This window comes from Mauremys reevesii, linkage group 10 (assembly GCF_016161935.1).
Source record: "Mauremys reevesii isolate NIE-2019 linkage group 10, ASM1616193v1, whole genome shotgun sequence".
In the NCBI taxonomy this organism is placed as follows: Eukaryota; Metazoa; Chordata; order Testudines; family Geoemydidae; genus Mauremys; species Mauremys reevesii.
Window position 1 is genome coordinate 61,909,213 of NC_052632.1, and position 26,179 is coordinate 61,935,391.

At 41.2% G+C, this 26,179-nt stretch overlaps 1 protein-coding gene across 16 annotated transcripts in view; it reads right to left on the reverse strand.

Moving 5' to 3' along the window:
- Window positions 1–26,179, reverse strand: part of GRIN2A (glutamate ionotropic receptor NMDA type subunit 2A) — a 294,429-nt gene that overhangs the window by 11,417 nt on the left and 256,833 nt on the right. For all 16 annotated transcript variants that reach the window (XM_039492617.1, XM_039492630.1, XM_039492631.1 and 13 more), the window contains one exon: window positions 19,390–19,577. In XM_039492617.1, the coding sequence (XP_039348551.1) occupies window positions 19,390–19,577 (188 nt within the window). The remainder of the gene's footprint in view (window positions 1–19,389; window positions 19,578–26,179) is intronic.

The window sequence follows — 26,179 nt, forward strand, 5'->3', positions numbered from 1 at the left end:
CCGTGCTGATCACAGCTCCACGCTGGGCAAACAGGAAATGAAATTCAAAAGTTCGCGGGGCTTTTCCTGTCTACCTGGCCAGTGCATCTGAGTTCAGACTGCTGTCCAGAGCGGTCACAATGGTGCACTGTGGGATACCGCCCGGAGGCCAATACCGTCGATTTGCGGCCACACTAACCCTAATCTGATATGGTAATACCGATTTTAGTGCTACTCCTCTCATCGGGGAGGAGTACAGAAACGGGTTTAAAGAGCCCTTTATATCGATATAAAGGGCCTCGTTGTGTGGACAGGTGCAGCGTTAAATCGGTTTAACGCTGCTAAAATCGGTTTAAACGCGTAGTGTAGACCAGGCCTCAGAGTCTGAAATGCTGGCAAAGTGTTCATTGCAACTGTTTCTCTCTAAACTCATTATTTATGTTCCCTGAACAGCAGAAATACTTTCTATCCTTTTTAAACTCCACATTTTGTTTAGTTCTGTCTGCAAGCACACGGGAGAACTAATTAAATTGCTTCTGGAAAGGTTTTTATATTGTACAATGTGACTACTCTTGAAACATCCTCTACTGAAGCATTACATGCAAAATGCATTTTGATTCTAAGCCCTTTACCTTTTCTTCAATAAGAGAGACTTCCCAGAGATATGCAGTGGCATAATTCTAATTTCTTTTGTAATGACATGAATTGTCTGCTTCTGGCAATAATGATCAAGAATGAAATGGGACCTACAGAGAAGTATCAGGTTAGCTAGCTTCAACTACTTCACAATTTAGTACACAATACATTATTTTTATGCAGATTTCCTAATCTACCCCTCCCTTGCCAATGAGCTCTGTAATATGGAAGGTGGGATCTTCCTGGTCTTCTGAGAAACACCAGAAGGCGTTTCAAGCCCTGTAATCAAGAGGAGGGTTGGTGTGACCTGCAAAGAAGATGTATTTACATCTTAGCTGCCCACATGTCAAACTGGAACACCACTGAGCTGGCATGTAAGAAAAGTTCACAGCATATAGAGTCCAAGGGCAGACAGACTAGTTGATGGCCACAAATAACTGGACTATGAGGGCTAGAGTAGAGGCAAGTGGGAATTAAACACCAGGGTAGAGGAGAAAGGTTCTGTACATACTTCAGTGATGAGCATTTTACAAGTTCCTAAGTCAGAGGAGCCAGTCGTGGCTTCTTAGGGTATGTCTACACTGCAATCATGGATCGTGATGACAGCTTGCGTAGACCTATCCAAGCTATTGTTAATCTACCTAGCTCAGTACCAGAGCAGTGAAGCTGCAGTGGTGTGCATTTCAGCACAGGCTACTTGCCTGAGTAATTGTCCTGGGTTCTGGGCAGGCTTGTACAGTACCTGAGTGAGCTAGCCCTGACTGCAGTGTAAACATACCCTTAGTTGAGTTTTACACTTAAAGCAGAGATTCAGCCTCTATGCATGAAGAATAGTGTATCCTCATGAAAATTACAGTGCTTACTCTTCGAGACCTCAGAACACCACCACAAGGAAAAACAGTTCTAAATTGTCTTTAAAAAAATCACATTTTTAAGTGGGACAATAAACACTAAAATTCATTCATCAGAATTATAGAATTATTGCCTGTGCTCAGGGTGCTTATATGCACTCCCTTACCTGAAAATGTTTGGATTTCTATTCTTTGGTTTGTATCCTAACAACATTAGAGCCTCAATGAGATGTTGCTTTGCCCCCCCATTTATAGTCCTCCCTAAGATCTCCCAATAAAACACACAAAGACTCAAGAAAAGAAAAATGAAAGTCCAGAGAAAGTGTAATATTGCCTGCTTGTGTGTTACCATCCAAGGTTCTGACAATCAGCCTGCACTGCTTTCCACAGTAAAATCCGCATCTCCCAAGACTGTCAGATGGCATATACACCTAAAATAACTAGTCATAAGCCAATAACCTTTTGAAAAAATGACAGCACAGAAACAACCCAGGCTTTTTTAAACTGAGCTATGACCGTGCCCTGGCAACTTACAAGGAACAAAGTGTTTTGCAATGGTGCAAGCAGGGCTGTTGTAATAAACCTCTCCTTATACCTGGTTAAGAGTGCAATCACTTCCAGCAGACACCTAATATATACACTCCACAACAATTTACCTCATTTTGAAACTATATAGGGCACACGCTTTGGAATTTTGTTAAATGCGAAGTTGACATACAAATGAAAGGACATTGTTAGACTGAGTATAGATCAGACTGCTACAAGTCAGGGTTTAGCTTAATATATATTATGTTTATGTTATTTAGATGTGTGTGGTTTGTTTGATTTGTTCACATAGATGTATTTGGTATATTAAGCACTTACAATTTGTTATTCAATTATGATCAAGTTTGAGTAAAGTTTTGTACAAGCTCAGCCTTACAATTTTATATTCATTGACAACTATCTCATCACCATTTATTGTGCAATTTTATGCCAATTACTTTCATCTGTGCAAGGTACTGTGAGGACTCATGTCATTTAATGTTTTCCCATTTATGAACAGTTGCAATTTATGTATGTTAACATATATAGAGATGAGCCAAGTCATAATTCTGGAATCCTGATTTCAAATACCCCAAATTTTGGATCACGGGGGTTGGGTTAGGTCATTATGGAGAGAGAAGCTATTTGCAACACTAGGTGAGTTTGAATTCAAAACACTGAAGTTTGGGGGTGATCTTAATTTTGGTTCAGGATAAAGATACTGTCTTTTCGGATCCTTCAGTACCCTAAGCTGGAAGTGGTCATGGGTAATGAACAGTCTTGGCATATGCATGTAGCTACAGGTAAAGAATTAGAAGTGTCCATATGCTCTCCCTGTGTGCATAGGTCTGGTTAGTCTGCTAAAGCTGATAGTGCAGAGGTCCCCAAACTGTGGGGTGTGCCCCCCATCAGGTGCTGAGGAATGTTCAGGGGGCCCAGATCAGCCCCCACAAAATATGGGGAGGGAGTGCCAGCCAGCTCCACTCCTGGCCCCGGCCCCATGACCCTGACCTAGGCTTGGCTCCCAGCCTCTCCCCCACCCCCAGCTATAGCCCCCTTGCTCCAGGCCGTGTCCCCTGCTCCCAGAGCCATGGCCCCACTCCCGACCCTGGCTCCAGGGAGGAGGAAGGCCCAGACAAGGGTAAGGGGGGGGCACGAGGTAATAAGTTTGGGGAGAACTGTGATAGTATAGCATCAGGAGGTTCTTGGAAACCTGTGAAAGTAAGCTCAATGTACTGTATATAGAAAAAAAACCAGGCATCTGTGAAGTCTGGCATCAATGCAGTTGGAGCCTGAACACAGTCTGCTGCTTGGTCTCAAGTTACTTTTAATTTATAATTCAATTTTTAAGGCTTTTTGTTTTAATATCAGAAACTTGTCAGCAGGAATGACCATACTCTTATTGATTTACTCTTCATACACCATATGCAGATAGGATTAAAAGGCTTATGGACAAGTAAAAGTTTCAGTATCAAAGAACATGATGAAAAAAACAGGACTAGAAAATAAAACAGCTCTGAACAGATTTACAAAAGGGATAACTGCAATATTTTTTTTTCAACTTTAACAGACTCACAGCATATCTATTTGGTAAAAATTACAAATAAATAGAAAGTGACTGCAGTAGGTGGTATGTTAATTTCTACCCTTCTGTATTTATAGAAACCTGACTCACCCATAGCACAGAGAGTAGTGCAAGTAGATATTTTTAAAGGCCCAAACCTTACAGCTGCTAAACATCTGCAGCTCCCAGTGAAGTCAGAATAAGGTCCAAAGAGCTAGATTGTGATCTCAGTTACCTCAGTGCATAAGGGGAATAACGTCAATGATTTCAGTGGAGTTATTCCTGGTTTGTACTGGTTTTACTGGGAGCAAAATCTAACACAAAGTAATTACCCATAAGAACCATTTCAAGCAAAGCTGTCAAACCAACAGTCATAGGAGGCCATGCAGATCTCACCATATCAGACACAGGTGTAAATACTAGCATGACATTTACTGCTTATATTTTAGTGCCACATGGTGTGGCATGTGAGCTGCTTGATCCTGACTGAGCTCTCGAAAACAGCTTGAGTTCCCTTGTGATTCACTATCTCTTTTATTATGGCCCTGAATGGGCACATCACAGGTTCCCCAACATCTGTTTCTCTTATGCGTGAACTACCTGACAGTGAACTAGAAATACAAGGGAAATCCTCTTAGTGCTTATAAGAGAGAGTTATTCCTGGTTTGTACTGGTTTTACTGGGAGCAAAATCTAACACAAAGTAATTACCCATAAGAACCATTTCAAGCAAAGCTGTCAAACCAACAGTCATAGGAGGCCATGCAGATCTCACCATATCAGACACAGGCGTAAATACTAGCATGACATTTACTGCTTATATTTTAGTGCCACATGGTGTGGCATGTGAGCTGCTTGATCCTGACTGAGCTCTCGAAAACAGCTTGAGTTCCCTTGTGATTCACTATCTCTTTTATTATGGCCCTGAATGGGCACATCACAGGTTCCCCAACATCTGTTTCTCTTATGCGTGAACTACCCTGACAGTGAACTAGAAATACAAGGGAAATCCTCTTAGTGCTTATAAGAGAGGGTTCTCTTCTGTGTTAGATTTATCAGCAAGCCACTCAGTAGCTCTCCTTTCAGTTTTTAAAAGTTCTCATGACACTTGGTTCCCCAGATCATAAGATGGTCACTCTGTCATGAGTTGGGTGCAGGGGCGGCTCTAGGAATCCTGCCGCCCCAAGCAGGGCGGCGCGCCGCGGGGTGCGCTCTGGTGGTCACCAGTCCCGTGGCTCCGGGGGACCTCCTGCAGACGTGCCTGCGGAGGTTCCGCTGATCCCGCGGCTCCGGTGGAGCATCCGCAGGCGTGCCTGTGGGAGGTCCACCCAAGCCGCGGGACCAGCGAACCCTCCGCAGTCATATCTGCAGGAGGTCCACTGGTCCCGCGGCTCCGGTGGACCTCCCGCAGGCATGACTGCGGAAGGTCCGCCAGAGCCGCCTGCCACCCTGCCGGCAAAATGCCGCCCCAAGCGCGCACTTGGCGCGCTGGGGTCTGGAGCCGGCCCTGGTTGGATGGCACTGCTAACCTCATTCTAATGATGCCAGCTTTGTATTAAATAGTGAAACTCTAGCTGTCTCATCAGCACTTTGAAGCTGTTTTTGTATCATCGACAAAGGCTGAACTGCACTTTGGACTCCTTTTAGTTCCTCTCAAGTGAACCCCTTTGGGAATAAGCCTCGTTACCGGCACATCTCAGAGCAGAACTATGTCATTCAACCACTCTGGCTCTGATCTCCTCTCATGTGTTAACAGGGTTTGGAACCTGTGAGCCCTTTCCCTCTGGGGACTTGTGACAGTGGCTGACTCAAAAACAGTTTCTTCAAAACGCGCCATTTATTCATTCCCCTGAAGGTTCAAAGCTTGCAGAGCAAAGGGTAAAATAACAAAGGTCTATATACCCTTAACCTTTCCCTACAAGCTTTGGCTCATTTCACCTAATGCAGGTACCTCCATCTCTGGGTTGCGAGAAGCTATCTGCTCTGATGCAGCCTTTCTCTCTGTCTCCACGCATGTCTGTCAGTTCTCACTGACATGCCATGGGTATCCCATGGCAACTCACTCAACTACTTCCCTTTTCTGGGATGCTGCAATGGTCCTTTGTCTCCTAGGCTCAGCCCTGGGAAGAGTAAACCATTCTAGCCTGGAAGGAGCCAAGGATATAGCCTCTTCCCAACTGATGATCAAACATGGTTATTCCAGCCCCTCTGACGCTATTTACCACAGGTGCCATTATTTTATTTCCTCTTGATTCCCCCTTGACAGCATCCATTGTTTCAACTCTGGATATTCAGGTAGGATTCTACCACACAGATAAATGCAGATGTATATGATAGTTATCAAAAACTAATACACTATTTACTCATTTTCCTCACAATTTTTATATAAAAATAATGATAAAATCCTTGGCTATTTTCAACAAGAAAAGAAGTTACAACTTTTTAGTAAATATATGGTGCTTTCCTCAACCTTAATTAAAACAGTTCTTCATTAACAGCCCAAACTGCTCCCTAGTTAAAAACAGGTTGGAAATAAGCAAGCCCGAGCTTTTGTAATTCCATCTGAGACCAAAAAGAAAGGCATTAAAACTTCCATTGCTAATTGTTTGTACGAAAATTAGCTTCCAAACTGGTCATACTATTCCATTCAGATAAAGGAATGCTCTGCTGATTTACTGATGTTTGAGCACTTCCTGGGCATCTTCTTCCTGGGAGGGGAATGGGATGAGAAAAAAGAAGAATCCTTGGTACCTTGTCTTGGCTTTCTTCTTCTGCCCACCCCTGCCATCTGTAGAGAGCCCTGCTCCTATATTTTTAACCTGCTCGGTAGCTACTGAATTATTCTGTCAGGAGAGGATATATGGGAACAGCGGCGGCTCCAGGCACCAGCACTCCAAGTGCCTGCCTGGGGCGGCAAGCTGCGGGGGGCGCCCTGACGGTCCCTGCAAAGGTGGCAGTCAGGCAGCCTTCGGCGGCACGCGTGTGGGAGGTACGCCGGTCCAGCGGATTCAGCGGCGGGTACGCTGAAGCCACGGGACCGACGGACCTCCCGCAGGCGTGCTGCCGAAGGCTGCCTGACTGCTGTGCTTGGGGCGGCAAAAAAGCTAGAGCTGCCCCTGTGTGGGAATCCTTCAGCTGTCTCTATGCACTTATGTACAGCAGTCCAGAATGGTGGCTGGGGTTTTAATGCCCCTTTTCCTCCAAAAGTGTAGCATATGCCTAAGTAGTACAACCAAATCACTCACTGCAGAGAATTGTAACAAACACGGGTAGGAAAGCTGATACAGCTCAGAGTAGGGACGAAAAGTGAGGAAAGAGGCACACAGACAGTTATCAGAGGAAAAGAACAGCTGATGGAATTATTTCATCAGATGAGAAACCCATGTCAAGTAGCCATCAAAATACCCATCAGTAAGGAATAAGGGTGTGCAAAACACACAGTAACCTAAGTGAGACCGTGCTCAACCAGAGATTAACCAAAAGGAAAAGAGAAACAATTATGATTGTGTAAAATGGCCTTTATGAAGTATTAAACGTATATTGTTATTTCTATTGCGTTAGTGCTCCAAGGATCAAAACCCCACTGTGAAAGGTTCCATAAAAACAAATGCTGTAGGCAAACCCTGTCTCTGCCCTAAAGCCCTTGCAATTTAATTTCAGAAAAGACCCAATGAGAGTCTGAAAATGGACTAGAGTAAGACAGTCAAGTAGTTTTATTTTCCTCTCAGCTAGACTTATGTTCATTTTAGTCATCTTTCATAAAGACTATTAAACTTCCATTAGTTAAACTAGCACAGTACTCAATTAAACATTTTATAGTTGTCCCACTCTTTTTGATTACAAAAAACTGAAAGCAGTTTCATTTTGAAGCACCACCAGGTATTGCCTAGCATAGCTGAGCTGCTTTGCATGAGCACGAGACAATTTCTAATCATTGGGATGTTTTCTGAGAACTAGGGTGTGTATTCTGAATCATTTAAGTGTATCCTAGGTTCAAAAAATGATTAGTAATGAAATCATATCAGAACTTTGGCCAAATATCTCTATAGTAGATTATTTAATCTTTGTAAAACCTTTTATTTATGATTTTTCACCACAGAGTATTAGCCATGAGCTGGAAACTAAATCTGACAACTGAATTCCCTCCACAAACGTCACTGAAGAGGTTGGATTCAAACTCCTGCAGTCAAACCCTAAGATTCTGGGTTTGTGTCAGACACAGACTGGTAAGGCTTACTTTCCAAAGTGAATTTGGATGCAGCCCAAGTTGTCAGAAAGCTCACAAGAACAGATCTTGTAAAATTTCAACCATTTGGGACCAAAATCTTACTGAAAAGAAGACAAGATTTTAGCACAAGACAATATTTTAGAACTTCAAACCTAAATCAGAAATTGTAGCCTAAAACCTGAACCTCACATTCTAGCTCTGTATCTCAGCCCCCAATGTGGTCCATTTCCCATGTGTATAACAACATCATGGGAAACTACAGAGGCTACTGATCAAAGAAATACAGAAGACAAAAAAGACTAATAAAACCACATTTTCCACAGATACAGTAAAATGCATCTAACCAAGAATAAGTGATAGAACTGATTAACTGGAATCTCTACCTTTGCTGGCTCAAATTTTCCTGTCCTGGTCAAAGGTGATTTTTTAAAAACATACTGATTTATTTTAATGGCTAGTGGTGAAATAGCTAGGTGCGGGTACAAAAGTGAAAGTTAGCAGGGGAAAGGTCCTGATTGATAAGTGCTTTTAGAAAATCACAATTTGCCTATTCACAATGCACATGGCCTAGGTTTACAAGTGCTTATTGGCAACGATAGAAAGGATAAAGGCTGCATTGTGAATGTTCCTTGAATGCAACATTTTGCACAATGAAGTAAGCATTGAATGAGGGCTATGGAGCCCTGCCTCGTTTATCCTAAAAAAAAATCTCAATAGAGAGCATAGAAGCATGAACAATCTCTGTATCAGGAACTGGCTCACTTTCTTGCTCCTTGATGGAAATAAGATGGAACCGTCAATATTTTAAGTGGAAATCCAAAATTCTCATCAAGAGTGGATTCAAATAGAATTCTGAGACTAGTGTAAAGACAATCTCCTTCTACTTTTTCTGAAACCGATCAACAGCAAATTAACCCAATTCAGTTTCAATCCAACATTTAAATCATCGAATTTTCATCGAAATGAGAGCTGAGCAAAATTTTTCATCTGAAACATTTCCAACCATGCAGCAACACTGAAACATTTTGCAAATTTGATTTTATGAATCAAAACAAATTCTCATTTAAAGAATTCCTTCAATTTCATTTAATTTTTTTTAAAGCACTTGAAATCTAAATGAACTGTTTCATTTGATCTAAAATGAATCTTTCTGTTCAATTTTCATTTCACAAAAAGTTTCATTTTCAGATTGACCCAAACTATTTTTTTAAATAATCAAAAATCAGTTATTTGCACAGCTCTACTCAAAACATCAGATTTAGCCTCAGTTCTCATCAGTCTACTGGACACAGCAATCAGATGTGGCTTTTGTAGCGCATGGAATTGCAACTAGGGAAACTCCAGATTGAGGAACGCCTTCATTAGGTGATGGAGGTGCTAACTGAAATGGTTGCCTATTTAGTTCTGAAGAATCCCAGAACTGGGACAGAGGCTGTAGCTGCTGAAAGTTGAGTCTTGAGTGCAGACACACTGCATCAACAAATTTGTATTATGAGCCCAGCTGAGGTCTATCCTTGAGGTGCCTCCTTTGAGCCACCACAGGATTAAATTAAGCCACTAAGGAAAAATAGTGGAGAAAAGAAACTGAGTTAAATCACAAAAGGATGTCAGGTCTTAGAGCTCTTGCCACAGACAGCACTGGCAGCAGAATGTTTCTGCTTCCAGCCAGTGTGGCCCGACAACAAAGCGTTCTACACATGTCCCCAGGAACAATTTCATTCCTTAATTGTAATCCATATCATTACTCTTAAATATAAAGAAACAGGAAGTCAGTTTTATGTCCTCCTTACCCTTCTCTGTCTCTGTGGAATGGTGCCCAAAACTTCTGCAGGATATGCCAGCTCCTTACAGTAGGGAAAGAAGAGATAGCCCCATATGGTATGTCTACACAGCAACTAGAGTCAAGGGGTGGGCAAACTACGGCCTGCAGGCCAGATCCAGCCCATCAGCACTTTGGATAGGGCCCACAGGATTGCCAGCTCCGTGACGCAGCAGGGCTAAGGCAGGCTCCTCCCGGAAGTGGCTGGCACCATGTCCCTGCGGCCCCTGTGGGAGGCACTGCCCCCCGCAGCTCCCATTGGCTGGGAACGGGGAACCGCAACCAATGGGAGCTTTGGGGGAAGTACCTGCAGGCCAGGGCAGCACGGAGAGCCCTCTGCCCCCCTTCCCCGCACAGGGGCCACAGGGATGTGGTGCCAGCTGCTTCTGGGAGTGATGCAGGGCCAGGGCAGGAAGGGAGCCAGCCTTAGCCCCACTGGCTCCGCTGCCACCCAAGGTAAGCGGTGCCGGGCTGGAGCCCGCACCCCCAACCCCTCCTGCACCCCGCATGCCAACCCTCTGCTCTGAGTCCCCTGCCGCACTCTGCATCCCTCCTGCACCCCAACCCGCTGCCCTGAGCCCCCTGCCACACCCCACACCCCTCCTGCACCCCAACCCCCTGCCCTGATTTCCCCAAAATAAAAACCAAGAACTCACTATTCCATCCCTTATTTACACCACTAAATGCTGCAATGCAAGCATATGGGTCACACTGCAGCAGACCTACCCTGGGGGAGAAAAAGTCTGCAGTGGAGTGGAGGGCTAATCCTCTTCCTTTCACCTAAAACCCTGCCCCCTGCAAGGTGGATTGTTGCTGGGGAAATAAAATTTGGAAAAATTAATTCCCTGCCTCCCATGCTGTTCCATTGCCTGTTCTGTAGCTGTCCCTATCTAAGCTCTTAGTGGGTCTGCATTATTTGTGTGACTTTCCACAGGGCTACCAACTCCTTGACACTGAGGAGGTGCAAGTTTCAGCAACCAGACAGAGGCAGATTGCAGCCAGCCTAGAAATCAAAACAAAACCTATTGTGGTGTACCCTAATCTCATTCTGAATGCTGCCTCATTTCTTTGCAGCACTGCTCACTCTCCTGCACTTTCAAATGCATCACCTGCCACAACAACTAACATCTTGCTTTGCCATGAACCTTCAGTGGGGTGGTGAGGCAGAATGCTAAGCAAACAGTAGATGGCATGATAGCACTCAGGCGGGTTATTCACTACATTTGCCAGAGGAATGCACAGTTGATGCTTGTTTCCACTGATTTAATTCCATTCTCAGTGTTTTAGGAGATTGAGAATTTCTCTAGCTTCCCACACCTTTTGCAGCAAACACACACAAAACTCCCAGGATTTCCACATTGAAAACGTTCACTTCAGAGACTCTGAATTCAGCTGTATAAACCCTTGAAATTAATGGGGTTGCACAGGATGTAATTTAAATATTTTAGGGTTCTGTTTTATCTGTTAAACTTGGCAGAATCTTTGGTTCCAACACTTCCTCAGGGTCATCTAAGGACCTGACCAATCCTCCCTGATCGAGGAGGTCACAGAGCAAGAGAAGCTAGAAACAGAAATGGGCTATTAATAAGAAGAATCTAAAGATTCTCAACAACTTCAGCAACTGTTAAGTCAGTGACTGCAGCTTGAAGCTCCAGGGTGATACATGAATGAAAACTTGCACCAACCAAATTATGTTTCTAGAATGATCAGATAAAATATTAGAGACACAAGGTGGGTGAGGTAATATCGTTTATTGGACCAACTTCTGTTGGTAAGAAAGAGTTCTCAAACTTACACAGAGCGCTTCTTCAGGACATGAAGGTGCATATTTAGTAACTTCAGGTCCTGAAGAAGCGCTCTGTGTAAGCTCAAAAGCTTCTGTCACACACATAGAAGTTGGTCCAATAAAAGATATTACTTCACCCACCTTGTCTCTCTAATATCCTGGGACCAACATGGCTGAAACAACACTGCATAGAGGTAAAATATGGTGTTTCCATTCCAGACAGAAAATTCTAACTGGGGCATCACTGTCAATAGTCAACCATGCCTGTGCCCACAACAGTGGATTCATCCACTTACAGGTACTGTACAAACTATACACAATTTACAAAATTTAGAGGAAGATTCTGCCGAATTACTCCAGTTAGCACTTACTAGGTGAGTAGTTCCACTAAAATTAATGAAGCTATTTATGGAACAAGGGACTACTCACATTCTGAACAAGGGAGTCAGAAGCTAGCCCTGTATCAATGCTTGGTTCTTAGAACCCTTAAGTATCAACTTAATCTAGTTACACAGCATGTACAATATGTTGTATGCAATACATTATACACACACACAGTCTGCAACAACTGAATTTAAAAATTCTGAGTTTCTTTCCCCAGCACCCCCAAAATCATATGACATATATGTCATTTATGGATTAATGTTGACTTGTTAAAAATCTAAAAAGAACAAAAGGACTGAGTAATAGCTATGAACTTATTGTGAGCTAATGACTAGAGTCTGCGTGGCCCTGTTATTCAAGGATGAATAAAACCAGAACAGCTAAGCACGATTTCCAACATTACATTCTCACTCATCCTGTTCAGCTACACACACGCCCCCACATATCCACTCACACTCTCCGGTCACATTTGTTCCACCCACTGCTTAAGGAGGACACTAAATATATAAACAGAAAATCACTGGGAACACGGATGTGTTCTGCCTAAGCAGCACGCACTGTAAATATGTACTTTTAATCACAGCACATTTTTTTCTGGCCCCTTAATGTACAGCATGAGTCACAATGTATTATAATTGAAATATCAGTTTGGAAGACTTATGCAAATACATACCAGAAAAAGAATCAGGGGTCAGGTTAGGGCTTTTCTTCGAGAGATTTAATGAGAAGTCTTTTTTCTACAGTTGCATTTTCCCTGATGGGGTGGGAAACACACACCTACTCACTGAGATTCTCAGTCAATATATAAAGTTGCTCTAAAGCCCATGGGAAATTAACCAAAATTTTGAAGAATTTGTTAGCAGGGTAATGCCTGTGTGGAAATCTGAGCAAAAAAATGTTTTCTCCCACTAGTTTGTTTCAAAGGCTACAGCTCTAAGGGTCAAAACCTTAACACTGCCATGTCAGCCAATCTTTAAAGGACAGTTGCTCTCCAGATGGCCTCTTCCCACATCCTCACTCAGTTGATCTTTCTTAACACCAGCTAACATAGTAGCCTCCTCCCCTTCTCAAATGCCTGGCATACAGCTGAGGTCCCACCTAGGCAGCCCAGCTAGTAGTTCTCCAATCCATTTCCCATGCACATCTTACGCCCAGCCACGCATCCTCTTCTCCAGCTTCTTCTCCACTGACACCCTCTATCTTCTGCCATTGTCTGCCTGCCTCTACTTAACTGCCTTCCTATTCCCCCACATCTTACCAATTTCTGCCCTTTTCTCTCTCTTCTCTCCTACTGTTCCTATCCTCACTTGTCCAGTGGCTCTCTGCTTCTTCTCTTTACAACATCCTCATGTTACCCATCACTCTAGCTGTCCTGACCCCCGGGCCGCTCTACGCATTTGTCCCTCAGCCAAGGAAATGCCTCCTCACAAATCTGCCAGCTGGCAGTGGTTCTGCTTCCAGCCCCACCCCTGGAGCTATAAAAGGATTCAGAAATTATGCAGCAAACTTTGAACTATTTTGCTGCATATTTTCTAAAATTACTGTTTTGTCACCAGTGGGGAAAAAAAAGTCAAAACTGAAGCAGAAGGTGGGTAGATTTGTTTTCAGATGCTTGAGTTTTCACAGGCCTAGAGAGGAGGCTGAAAATCCAGCAACTAAAGATTTACTGAGTTATGCAATCTATGCACATAAATACAGTTGCAGGCAGCTTAGCCTAACTGATTAGACCGAAAAGCAATAGAAAAAAAAACCGTAGAGTACACCTGGGAAATTTTTTCAGCAGACCTTTTCCCCACTGAAAAATGCAGAGTGGATTGACCAAAACAAATGTGTCAATTTCTGTTAATTGTTTTGGTCTAAACAGAAAGAGAAAAAAAAACAGGAAAGCTGAAACAGTCCATTTCAATTTTTCAGGCTAGATTCGCAAGGGGATTTAGGTGCAAAACCGCAGAGGAGGAGATGCCCCTCATTGGAGTGAAATTCACCACTCACCAAATCTTTATTAAGGGAGGACACTAGCAAGCATGATCATTTACTCACAAGTGGGACGTGTATTAAGGTGGTCTCCCACAGACACCTCCAGTACAAGAAAATTCACAGCTTCAGCTTCCCTTCATTAGGCTAACTGTTTGTAACTTTGACTATCTTTTCTCACACATATGTATTAGTTTCTCATTTTCATATCAATTCTCCAACCCTATCACTACAAGTTTAGTGCTAACTCAAACCAGTCTTTACTCTCTTTATAGATCAATTATCTTTTGTTATCCCCACAAACATGATTATTCTGAATTTTCTTATACATCCTAAGCTATGCAACTCTTAATCACAGCAGGTTTCTATCAGGCCTAAATGTGCTTTTGCTCTAAACACAAACTCCCAATAGCCTAGTGATTAGGATATTCACCTGGGCTACAAGAGTCCCAGGGTCAAATCCCTGATCTGAGTCAGGGACTTGAATACAGGTGACTTCCCTAACTACAGAGTCACTCTCAGTCTCTGTGACCAATGGTATTCAAGCATTTGAAGCAAAGAACAGCTTAAAGGGAAGAGTTTGAGAGAGACCCACTCCAGCATACCCAATAGCCTGGCGATGAGACTGCTCACAGAGAGGGAGAGCAAGACTTGGATACCAGTCACTGCTCCAGAGAGGGGATTCAACCTGGGTCTCCCACATACCAGGGGAGCACCCTAACTACTGGGTACAGGGAATCACCAATCCCACATCCCCTTACTCTATTTCATGAATCTAGCCCACCATTTCCTTTCTTTTTGTTAAACATGCCCAAAGTCAAAATGAAACTTTTCATCTGGGTCAATACAAAAAGTTTAGTTGGATCCCAAATGATTTTTTTTCTGACTTTTTTGATTCATCTACAATACTGGGAAACTGCAGGTTCAGTTCAACCCAAAGTGATTTGGTATTTGTTTATTTCAAAACTGCCAGTGAATGGAAAAAACTCAGCTTGACTGTTGCTAAGGTAGTGGGCTGACTTATAGGTTGGTTAGACTGCCTTACTGAGCTCTGTAAAATTAACTATTTTGTAAGGAAAATCAAAACGGATGTTGTGTAACCAGAATTTGTGTAACCTTGCTATTAGGGGAATAGAATCCTACCAGGGATGGAGCTGGTTGATAGCAAACAGCAGCGTAGAAAGGCATACCAATTCTTCCATTGCTTACAAACTTGGCGCTACTAGGGTTAAGGGACATTTTATTTCTGGGTAGCAGATAAATGTAAGTATGCCCTCTAATGAATAAAATGAGCCCCTTTTGTGCACCAAACTGCACTGCATTTTAGGGACTATCTTGAAATAGTCAATTATTTTAAATAAAACTGCAGTTGTTAATTACCAGGCTGGAGTCTGTGCACAGATAATGAGGCTTCTGAGACAAAAAAATGGACATCTGCTATTGTTAAGCATGCTTAATTCATTGTGTCTAATAAATGGGAAAACACAAATATCAACCTAAGTATATTAAGAAAAGGTCCAATGGTCCATAACAACTGATGTGCTTCCTAACAAATGAATATTCATCTTCTATTTCTAAAAACAGGGCTAGCCACAGATATATGGGCAACCTATGTGATGAAACATTTGGAACTCCACAACAAAGTAGGTGCTCTCATCTTTTATCCTTTCTCTTGGCCTTGCCAACTCTGTCCAGTCATCCAGCTGCCTTCACCAATTCCTTATTAGGTCAGGGAATTGGTCCTCTAGTATCCTATTTCCTTCTTACCACCCATAATTCAGAGATGAGCTCCCAGAGGAGGTGATTCTTGGCAGCATGACTTCTCATTGCAGTGGAACCCTTCCTACAATCAGGATGTTGCCCATGTAGTTTAATACAGCTTATCCAGTCCAGGCCACCCGTAAGCACAAACTCACATCCTTCTTGTACCTGCCCTAGTAACCAGGGAGCATCAGCTCTTTTTCTTCTTCTGTTTCTATTAACAAAAGGGGGACTCAAAATAATTCAGATGGTCACAGAGAAAATCTGTGCATGTTGAAAGGTCCTGAAAAAAGCTGCGGTGTAAACCCCACATTCATGCTAGACTTTCATGTTCAGTGTTGACGAAGAAAGTTGAGGATAGTGCCCAAGCATAGTGCCACATTAGTTTGAATGCAATCAAAACTGGGGAACGTGACAGAACATTAAAGCCACCTTTGGGCTTTAAAAATTACACACACAAAATACAGTGCAGGAATCCATCTAATTGTTAAGGCTAAATCAGAGAAGCACACAAAATCATGTAGCGTGTATGCTAGCTATGTTTATATATGCACATAAATGATACGACTTGCTCCTATGAAAATGTCTGGCTATAACTATCCAAAAGGTTTTCTTATTAACAAAGTATTCAGATTAAAAGATTATACATGTACAACTCATTAAGAATTCTTTTCTTATGCTTCTCATACTCATTAGATTTATAATTATCCACTGGTGTTCCTCAATAACAACAGATACACATTCTCTTGTTGATAATGAATAATTATCTGGCATTACCTCTTTCATAAGCCTAATTTTAAAGAGCCAATCCTACACAAGTGAGTGAAGTATTTATGAACCAATAGTTTGTGTATTTACCCAAAAAACCTCATTCCAAGCCTGATGAAGGTGTCCTGTGAAAATTATCTTAAGATCATCACGAACATTTACTTTTTGGTTTCACTTGACAACTTAGCAAAGATGTTCAGTGAAATATCAGAATGATCTGCCTCTCTGGACTCTGCGTCCATCCTTTCTGATTGCTCAAAACTGAGTTACATGAAGTCTCACCTAAAGAGATTATGGATAGAACCACTGAAATTAGAGTGGGAGTACATCTATCATGTCATTTAGCCCATCTCATTGCTAGCACAGTTGACTTATTCCCTACATTACATTTTCTAGTGCTTTGTTCCATTTTATTTTCAGTGTGCCATAACTCAATACCAGAGATTTCACTCAGGGAGTTATTCTTAATACTAATTGTCAATTTTCCTTTTCTTAAAATTATATATTTTCTTATCTCCAAACTTGGAGACTGGAAGAAATAGTCTTGCAGAGTATAGCAGAAATGATCTTTGGTAGAATGGATAATTCAACTTCTTCTAGAGCCCTGGGCAGGTAACATACGTTAGGATAGAGTGGTGTACATCATGCAAATTATGTCCTCCTATTGCAGGAAGTGGGTATTGCTGGACCTCCTTCCTTGTAACTCTGTGTTGCTAACCACCATACTTCTTAAGTCGTGACCAAACAATTCTTTAAGAATTTTTACAAATTTAACCAGGTTCTTCAGAACAGAAATTGCACATTTCAGAAACCCTGAGTGGCCCAGAAATCCTCTTAAACTACAAAACAATAAAGCAATATTGCAAATTTGTTCATATTCTCCATGGTTTACTTATGAAACTTGTGTTTAGTTTCTAAGCACTGTATGGACAAACAACGTGTACTACTAGAGACAGCCGGTATTGCATCATTGACGTGCATTCAGCCAAGTACTATTTATACCATGGTCTATTTCATGTTGAAATGTCAGACATTAATCATATTGAAGAAATTTCTTAAAAGTTTTAAAGCTTATTTTAACTGTTTCTTTTATTTTAAACCAATAAAACTAAGGTTCTGGACATGAGTATTCACAATCTAAACCGATCCACAGGTTTTAAAAAAAAAAGTAGCTACAAGAAAATTCTACTTATTTTGCCCCATCCACATCGGCATATGTAGTGCCTGTCATGACACAATAAACTGGCTAACTGTGGTAAATGATTAGACGAGATAATCCCTTTAACTCTAGCTTCCCCACCCCAACATACATGCACACACAGACTAACTGTCTCTCATCACACTCCTATTTTAGATTTGAGAAAATACTCCTTTTATAATAACTGTAGACAGAGTGGCAAATATAGATGCAATAGCATTTTCTGTGTTTGGAGAAAGGAGTTTTGCCTAGATATTTTCAACATCTTTGTTAGCTTTTTCTCTATTTTTTCCAAAAATGCACATAATTTTAGTTACTAATTTTCAACAGAGAAACTGAATTGTTAGCAAAACAAATTATTCTCTTACATAGGAGGATGACAATAAAAAAGGTAAAAGAACTCAGAGTTACATTTTAGGCTACAAAGGGACATTATCAGAGAATGACTTTGCATTGGACCAGTGTCCAATAGTATTAACCCCAGATTGTGAGACACAGGAAGACTATTCTTATCCTGATTCTGACAATGATTGCCTTTGTGGCCTTCCGTAAATAATTTAACCACTCTGCCTCATTTTCCCCATCTATAAATGGGAATAATACTACAACATCAGGGCAATCTTAGAACAGTTGGCCATTGCACACTGAATAAAGAAAAAAAAATTAATCAGTTAAAGTCTAGGCAATTCATAGAGTATGCCGTTTTGTTTTATACTGGGTTTTATGGCTTATTTGCTCACTGGCTGGAAGAAGTAAATAATGTTTCTATTGTAGGCCACTCTGAATCCAACAGATCAGTAATGGTGCCATGAGCAACCGTCGCTCTACTGCAGACAAAGTTAATGAAACAAGATGATTACATCTATTTCACTCATTTCATATAACGGAAATTCAATCAATGTACTGGAACATTCACACTTTCAACGTCCCCTCATTTGAAAATTAATGCCTTGATATTTGTGAAGTGGGGCCACTGTCCTGTGGCACTGTTCTATTCCAATTACATTGTCCTTTAGTTATACTGAAAAGTATTTGTTTTACCTATCAGAGACCCTCAATTAGTGACCCATAAATCTATATTTGTTTCTCAGTTATGCCAATGTGGATGGGGGAAGGAAATCTGTGACTGAATAAGAATAAGGGAATAAGTGACTGAACAGTGAATTCAACATAACCACATAGCATTCCTATACACTGACTGGATGAATGACTGATAATGGCCCCCGGAGTGCAGGAATTTTCATAACACTTGTATATTTGAGATATTGTCTACCGTGCATCCAGACAATGGAAGGGTTAAACTTTTCACTCTGGTGAAGAGATTCTGATAGCCCCATAAGCTTCACAACCTGAAGAGGAGAGTTATCCACTCTTGTCCCTTAAGGAGCAGTCATTAAGAGCATGGAGGAGAAGAGAAAAGTGTATTGGAAAGGAGGCATCTCATTAGGAGGGGCTACTCCTCTTCTGTTGTTGATCAGGAAGGAAACAGAACTGGCTGCCCTCTTAAGACAATCATCTTGGGATTGGATTCTCCAGTGCCTTGCACTATGTGTAGTCATTTGACCCCAAATATAGAGTGAGCTTAAATTGAACCCTTCTGATTTACATCCACTTTGCATAGGTATAATTGATTCATAAGGTAGAAAGCATCAAAATCAGTGGATTTGGTATATTTGTGTGGGGTGTGATATGTGGAAGTAGCCTTTTCATGAAAATATGGTCCAATGGTCTTGGAAAATGAGGTGAGTGGAGTGAGTTGAAGGGAATCACCGGGTTAGGTTGGGGTGTAAACTACCCGACTCAACACCTAGAAAGAACTTTAAAAAGAATTCTTTCTTGAACAAAATGACTCATAGCAAGGAAGTAAAATAATTATCTGTGCACACAAAATAGAAATGAAGAAATGTTTGGCCCTACCATCACCAACAAACTGAAGGAGTGCTAGGTCAATCTGTCTCTTCCAAGGTGACCCTTTCTGAAGAGCTATTCCATAGCCCGTAGTGGCAAAGATGTATCCGCTGCCTATTGTTACAAGTTTGCAGCCCTCATCTCTTCCAGCCTTGTAATTCAGCACTGCTGCATCGTAGATGAAAGCATCCAACTTCCTGAAATAAAAGACAGCATTTTACAAACCAAATCATTAGGGACAACAAATGTCTGGCTTCTTTCACCCTGGACATCAGGACCCTGATGAATGTCATTAATGATATTAAAGAATGCATATGATAAGTTGCTGTGCTGTGTAGTCCGACATTAACAAAAAAGCCATCTATTTTTAGTGGGAGCAAAATAGGGCACAGTTTGCACTTCTGTTTTAAGGGACACAGTTAAAAATATACCAAGAACATGACTAGCCAAACTAGTAAACAATTGTAATAATGTCAAAGGCCAACATGTTTTACCTGTGGGATTTAAAATGAGCAATCCATACCTCGATATTCAAAATAATCTTAAGGGACAATGGAAATGCCAGTAAATAATTTAGAATAGAAGTAAAATGAGCAATGAGCTTTATTTAAAATATTTAATGAGTCTAAAAATCTGACTAAGCCGCTTTTTCTTGACACTTCCTTATCTTTGTTTTTTTCCAAAAATAAAGTGCACCAAAGAATGAAGGTGGAAATTAAGCCGCTTGTGAGACAACAGAAGTAATATAGCCTAAAATATTTTATTTATATATATATATAAATACACACACACACTATATATATATAGTGTGTGTGTGTGTATTTATATATATATATAGTGTGTGTGTGTGTGTGTGTGTATAAATAAATACACACACACACACATCCTCATTACTTCTATGTCCGTAGCACTGTAGAAACAGAAGATGCTACAGAAAATTTTAAGTCTTTTGACCCATCTCCTTACAAAAACAACAGAATCCACATGACTTAACCACATTGTCTTTCAGTTATGCAGCAAAGAAAACCTCATCTGATGAAGTGGGTTTTAGCCCACGTAAATTTGTTAGTCTCTAAGGTGCCACAAGGACTCCTCGTTGTTGTTGTTTTTAAGTAGATAAAGGAAGGGAAGTAGCACCATCAAGGGATAGCCTATAAGGAGTGCAGTTAGGATAGAGTTAGAGGTAGTGGGGGAAAGGGATCATTGCACAGATAGAGCAAGAGTATGCACACACATGGAAGAAGAGCCAGTCAAGAGAATCTGAATCTAAGAAAGAACATGAAAGTATATCTAATGGTTATAGAATGTTTGGGAGTCAAGACTTCAGGGTCCCAAATCCTAACTCTGCTACTGACTTAGTGGGTGACATTGGGAAAAATCAAATTGTGCCTCACTTTCCCCAACTGTCAAATGGGTATAGTTACATTAAAAACAAAATTAAAGAAATTACTTAGACTGCAAATACAAGCACTCAAAAGTCAGGAAGTGCCAGATTTATGGTGACCGGTGCAATATTAATTTTGCCCCCTCGTGTCTCCAACCTGTACACCGAATCAAGCAGGAGTCTTGTGTAAAAGACAGTATGTGATCAGACCCAGACCAGAAGAGCTCTGTGTAGCTAGAAAACTTGTCTTTCACCAGCAGAAGTTGCTTCAATAAAAGATATTACCTCACCCACCTTCTGTCTCTAATATGTGATAATGTAACTAAAGACTGTATCTTAACACATATACACAAAGGAGCAGAATTAAGGATGCACAGGCAACCAAAAATGTGACATTTCTTCACTTATAGCTGCTTGACTTGCTAAGGTAAAAGTTCTTTTACCTCCGGTTTTTGGTATGTAACTTCATAGGTTTTTAAAAGGAAAAGGGTAAAACCAAATTCTGCTCCGTAGTGATTTTCAACCTTTCCTCATTTCCAGACCCCTTAATGTTTTAGACTGGAGGTATGGACCCCTTTGGAAATCTTAGACATAGTCTACAGACCCCCAGGGTCCACGGACCTCAGGTTACAAACCACTGATAAAGAGCTCTAACAGCCTCCCCACCCCCATCATGCATCATCAAGATTTGAAGCCTGAACCTTGAGAACTTCAGCTTAGTTGGCAACAAGAGGAAGGCTGTTGTCTCAAGAGTGTTCATGGGCTACTGGCACCATGTTCTGGATCCTGGGGATGGCCAGCAAAGCCTGCCCCAGTCTGGTTCTGTCTCTTCATTTGGAGGAGCTCCTGCCAGAATTGGAGGCTGAGATCATGTCCCAGTGCTCAGAGTGGGGCAGAGAAGACCAACCTTGTACTCTTCACTTCTATTCTAGCTTCTTGGGCAGCTCCCAGGTGTTCCTAGGGATGTGTCTGCTGCTGCTGTTTTTGTGGCAGCGTGGGCCCTGGCTGTTTAGACTTTCATGTTCAGTTATTTTGGCATGCTGCCAAAATTGCCCTCAGGAACGCAACCAACAGGAAATATGTTGATTTTTTAAACAGTTATAACTTAGCTGAATGGAATTTCATGGCATAAAGAAAAGACTGAGTCAAAGGGCTTTCTCCCTCATAAATTTCAAAGACTTTCTGAAAGCAGCTGAGGTTTCACAGCTTTTAGAAAAGATAACTCTTCTAATGAAAAGTGTTAGCCAACTTACATGTAGAGTCAGTACCAGCTCCCCCTCTAATAATGCTTACCTGCCTCACATACATAACGTCATCAATAAAGTGCTTCGAAATGTTCAGGTAAAAGGTATTACAGAATTTCAAAGCATTTACTCATATTAATGAACACTTACACGCAAATCCTCCTCTCCTACCCTAGAAGTAATGCTTATAAATATTAAATCAGTATCAATACAGTGCTTTTTAAAATTAAATGTGTTGAGAAAAAGGACTAAATTGGTCACACTGACACTCACAGTACAACACTGACGGACCCCTCTATAAAAACCTAGAATCACAAAGCAGATAGATTCTTGCTTGTGAGTATTTTGGGTATGTATAGCACAGGATATTTTGGATGTGTGTGAAAACTGAAAAGCCTGAGAAGTACTGGGCAACAGCTGCTGTCTGTACAGCAGTTAGCTGTATAAACCCAGTGTTTTGGACTCATACTGTATATTTGTTGCGAATTGGACTCAGCTATTATGCAACAAGTAGCTGTTTGTTGAACTGAAGCCAGAAGTCTTTGAAGAAAAATTAAATGATTCCTTGGGGACAAAAGCTGCAAAATCATATCACCAACAGGCCCAAGGAGGCAATTTAGAGTAATGCCATTATGCCAAACATTTCAGTTCCAAACAATTATATTTGGTACATGAGTTGCAGACAGCTGTGTTCAAGCATGAGCGTTATGACAGCTCTCAACAGGCAACATTCATAGCCTTTCTATAGTAGCACTCTGTATAGAACGTGCCAGGATTTACAATAAAATTGCAGTATGCTTCAAGAAAACAAAACCAGGGAAGCCTAGATAAGACAGACAATTGTTGACTCTGGTAAGATTTCAGCCATAATAAGCCATCTTTTATGATAATTTTGGCTACCAGAAAAATCAGCCTGAAAATTGCCACATTTTCTCTGAAAACATGGAAGAAAATGGGTGAGACTTTTTGAGTATATGTCGACACAGAAACAGCATATGGATAAACTGAAGCACAGAAAAATTAAGTGACTGGCCTAAAATCACTAGGAGTTAATGTAGGCCCCAGAAATCACAGGAGTTTTAATTCCCATACTCCTGCTATAACCACTAGACATCACTGTCTCCCTACTTTTACAATCTAATATTAAAGTACATTACACAAAGCTGTTATATTTCTTCACATTTTATTGATAGTGAGAGGAGAGAATTGGTCAATGTATTTAACATTAAAATCTGTCCAAAATTACATGGAAAAAATGAAAGTTTTTTTTTTAAAAATCCATATGTGAAATTCTCTGTAACATTTATCATTAATATTTAATAGAAATTTTACCAAAATACATTCAAAATCTTGGCTATTCTGTCAGTGAACAAACTATTCTACAAACATTGCTAAAAAATTCAATAAAATATTGCCAAATCCAGAAAGTTGGTCCAGTTTGATGCCTGTGAAATATAATACATCCTCAGAAATGTTTGTGTAATTGTTTTCTAATTCACCTTTTGGGGGAAGAGGAGGAAAGAGAACACAAGAAAACAAATCTGCCCAGTATAAACTGGTAGAACTTCACTGGCTTCGATGAAGTTATATTGGTTTACGCAAGTAGTGAATTTGCTCTTCGATGAATTTCTTGGAACTAATTCACCTCTGGTTTAAAATGGCAACTTCACTTATGTTAATGGAGTTGTGAGTGTTTACGCACATAAAACTGTGGGCCAAATCTGGCTTTGGGATCCACACTTCATTTCTCCATTTAATACACACAAAATACTCCTGACGCCAATGGGCATGCCACACAGGGATTTGAATGCAGAATAAGTAGCAGGGGTCCACAATGAAGAAAAAAAACCTGCAGTGCAGATTCCAGACCATTTCGCCTTAAGAAAAAGCTGCTCCATATAAACCAACACACCATAACCCTACACAGAGGTTTTTATCACTACTTTCATATATGTAGCAATCTATCACCTTGCTGCCAAATAAGATCTCATTGACAGGCTTTACAGTTTAAGTTCTTTATAAAAAATAGTTTAGAAACAAAATACAAGCAACTTAATTAAGTGCATGATGGACTCCAACACTCAATAAATATTTAACACCTGATTTTCAGAGGTAAAATCAAAGGTAAGTTTGGGATACCATTAAAAAAATCAATCTAGGTGAGAGTCAGGCCAGTCATTTCCAGGGATACAAAGACTAATCAGTGTGTGACCCTGACATTGTCTAGAACTGCAGATGTAATTAGGACCTAGGGAAAGTTGAATGCCAAAATTAGGCATTAGAGAAAAGCCACATGAAGCCAATGTAAAGTCAGTCAAACATCACAGAAGCACTGGAACAGATTAAGGTTATTGTCCTTAGTCTTTTGCTACTATAAAAAGTGAAGCTATTCCCCATGCTTCCTGCATTGCTTTAGATACTCCTTAAGGATGGTCATCAGCTCAACTGTTACAGGCTGAGGGCTAGTCTCCATGGGAAGATCCACGCTGCTGCAATCGATGCAGCAGGGATCAATTTAGCAGGTCTAGTGAAACCCCACTAAAATTGACAGCAGAGCACTCTCCGTCGACCTTGGTACTCCAGCTCCACGAGAAGAGTAATGGAAGTCAACCGGAGAGCATCTCCCGTCGACGCAGCACAGTGAAGACACCAGGGTAAGTCGATGTAAACTACGTAGACTCCAAGTATGTTTTTCACATAGCTGAAGTAGCATAACTTAGGTTGACTTACCCCCATAATGAAGACAAGCCCTGAGCCTGTGTACAGAGAACTTTTTGAAGCAGGAGAAGCCCAGTTTCAGAGCTTGAGAAACTAAAGGTGCTCCAGGCAATAATTAAAGGGATAAAGTTTGAAGCTTAGGTTAATAAGGCCAAAGATGGTTTTCTTTACCCACTCCTTCCTAAAACTTCATTGCTGAAATCCTCAGCTCGGGTAAATTGGCATAGCTCCATTGAAGCGGAAGATCTGATCCTATTTTATTATACAATTTAATATCCTCTAATGCTCCGCTGACAAGCCTACTATTTGAAAATTTCAGCTATCCAGATAAGCAACACATCAAACAAACAGTAAGATAACCATGTTTTAATTCATGGGTCCTAACTGGTACATATTGCAATGGTGCACGTTCACACTATTGCCTGAAAATAACAGGTTATAGAACATATAGCAGAAAAACACATCTGGTAGTGCTTAGTTCAGGCCACCCAGCTTTTATGAAGTGACTTTCACACACCATCACCTGAAGGAACTAGGGAAGCATCATGCACTTCACTAATGACATACATTGCTAGTGGAATCCAGATAAACTTAGACTATCATCTGGGGGTAGGAAAAATACTTCTTTGAGAAGCTAATGCGGACCCAATCTAACAAACATTTTGGGCTAAATTCTGGTCTTCAATATGGGCACACAACTGCCACTGAAATCAAAGGATGTGAAATGAATGTATTCGGGGGAGGGAAAAAATGGCTCTTTATTCGTCATGGATTAAACCTCAAAAGACAGCAATACATTTCAGATTAATATTTTAATTAGCATAATTGACCATGTACATGTTTCTTGAGAGTCATAGGTGCTGACTTTGTCATTTGCTGGGGATGATCGACCCCTGCTCTGTCCCAGGCCCTGCCCCTGCTCCTCCCCTTCCCTGACTCTTCCTGCTCCATTGCACTCCCTCCCCCCAGTGCCTCCTGCACAATGCTGAACAGCTGATTGCGGTGGTCGGGAGATGCTGGGAGCTGATTGGCAGGACCGCCAACAGGCGAGATGCACTAGGGGCAAAGGGGAGGAGCTGATCGGCGGGGTCATCAGTGGGTGCTGAGCATCCACTATGTTTTCCCTGTGGATGCTCCAGCCCTGGAACACCCATGGAGTTGGTCATGACATTCAGAAAAGTTAGAAGACGCTTTGATGTGGCCATAGTTATTTGCATTACTCTTCCTTTCTGTCAAATGGAGTTTCTTGAACAAATAATATTCTGGTTCCTTTGCAGATCAAAGGGATTGGTGCATGACTGAAGTTACTTTCCCCTTCTCGACAAGTGCCCTAGTTCCATACACGCACGCACCAGGAATTCCTTATTAAATGGGTACCATTAAGTGAAGTGTTCATCTGTCATATACAGGACATTAACTTCAGATCCAGAGCTCTTCATTCTTATTTCTACAT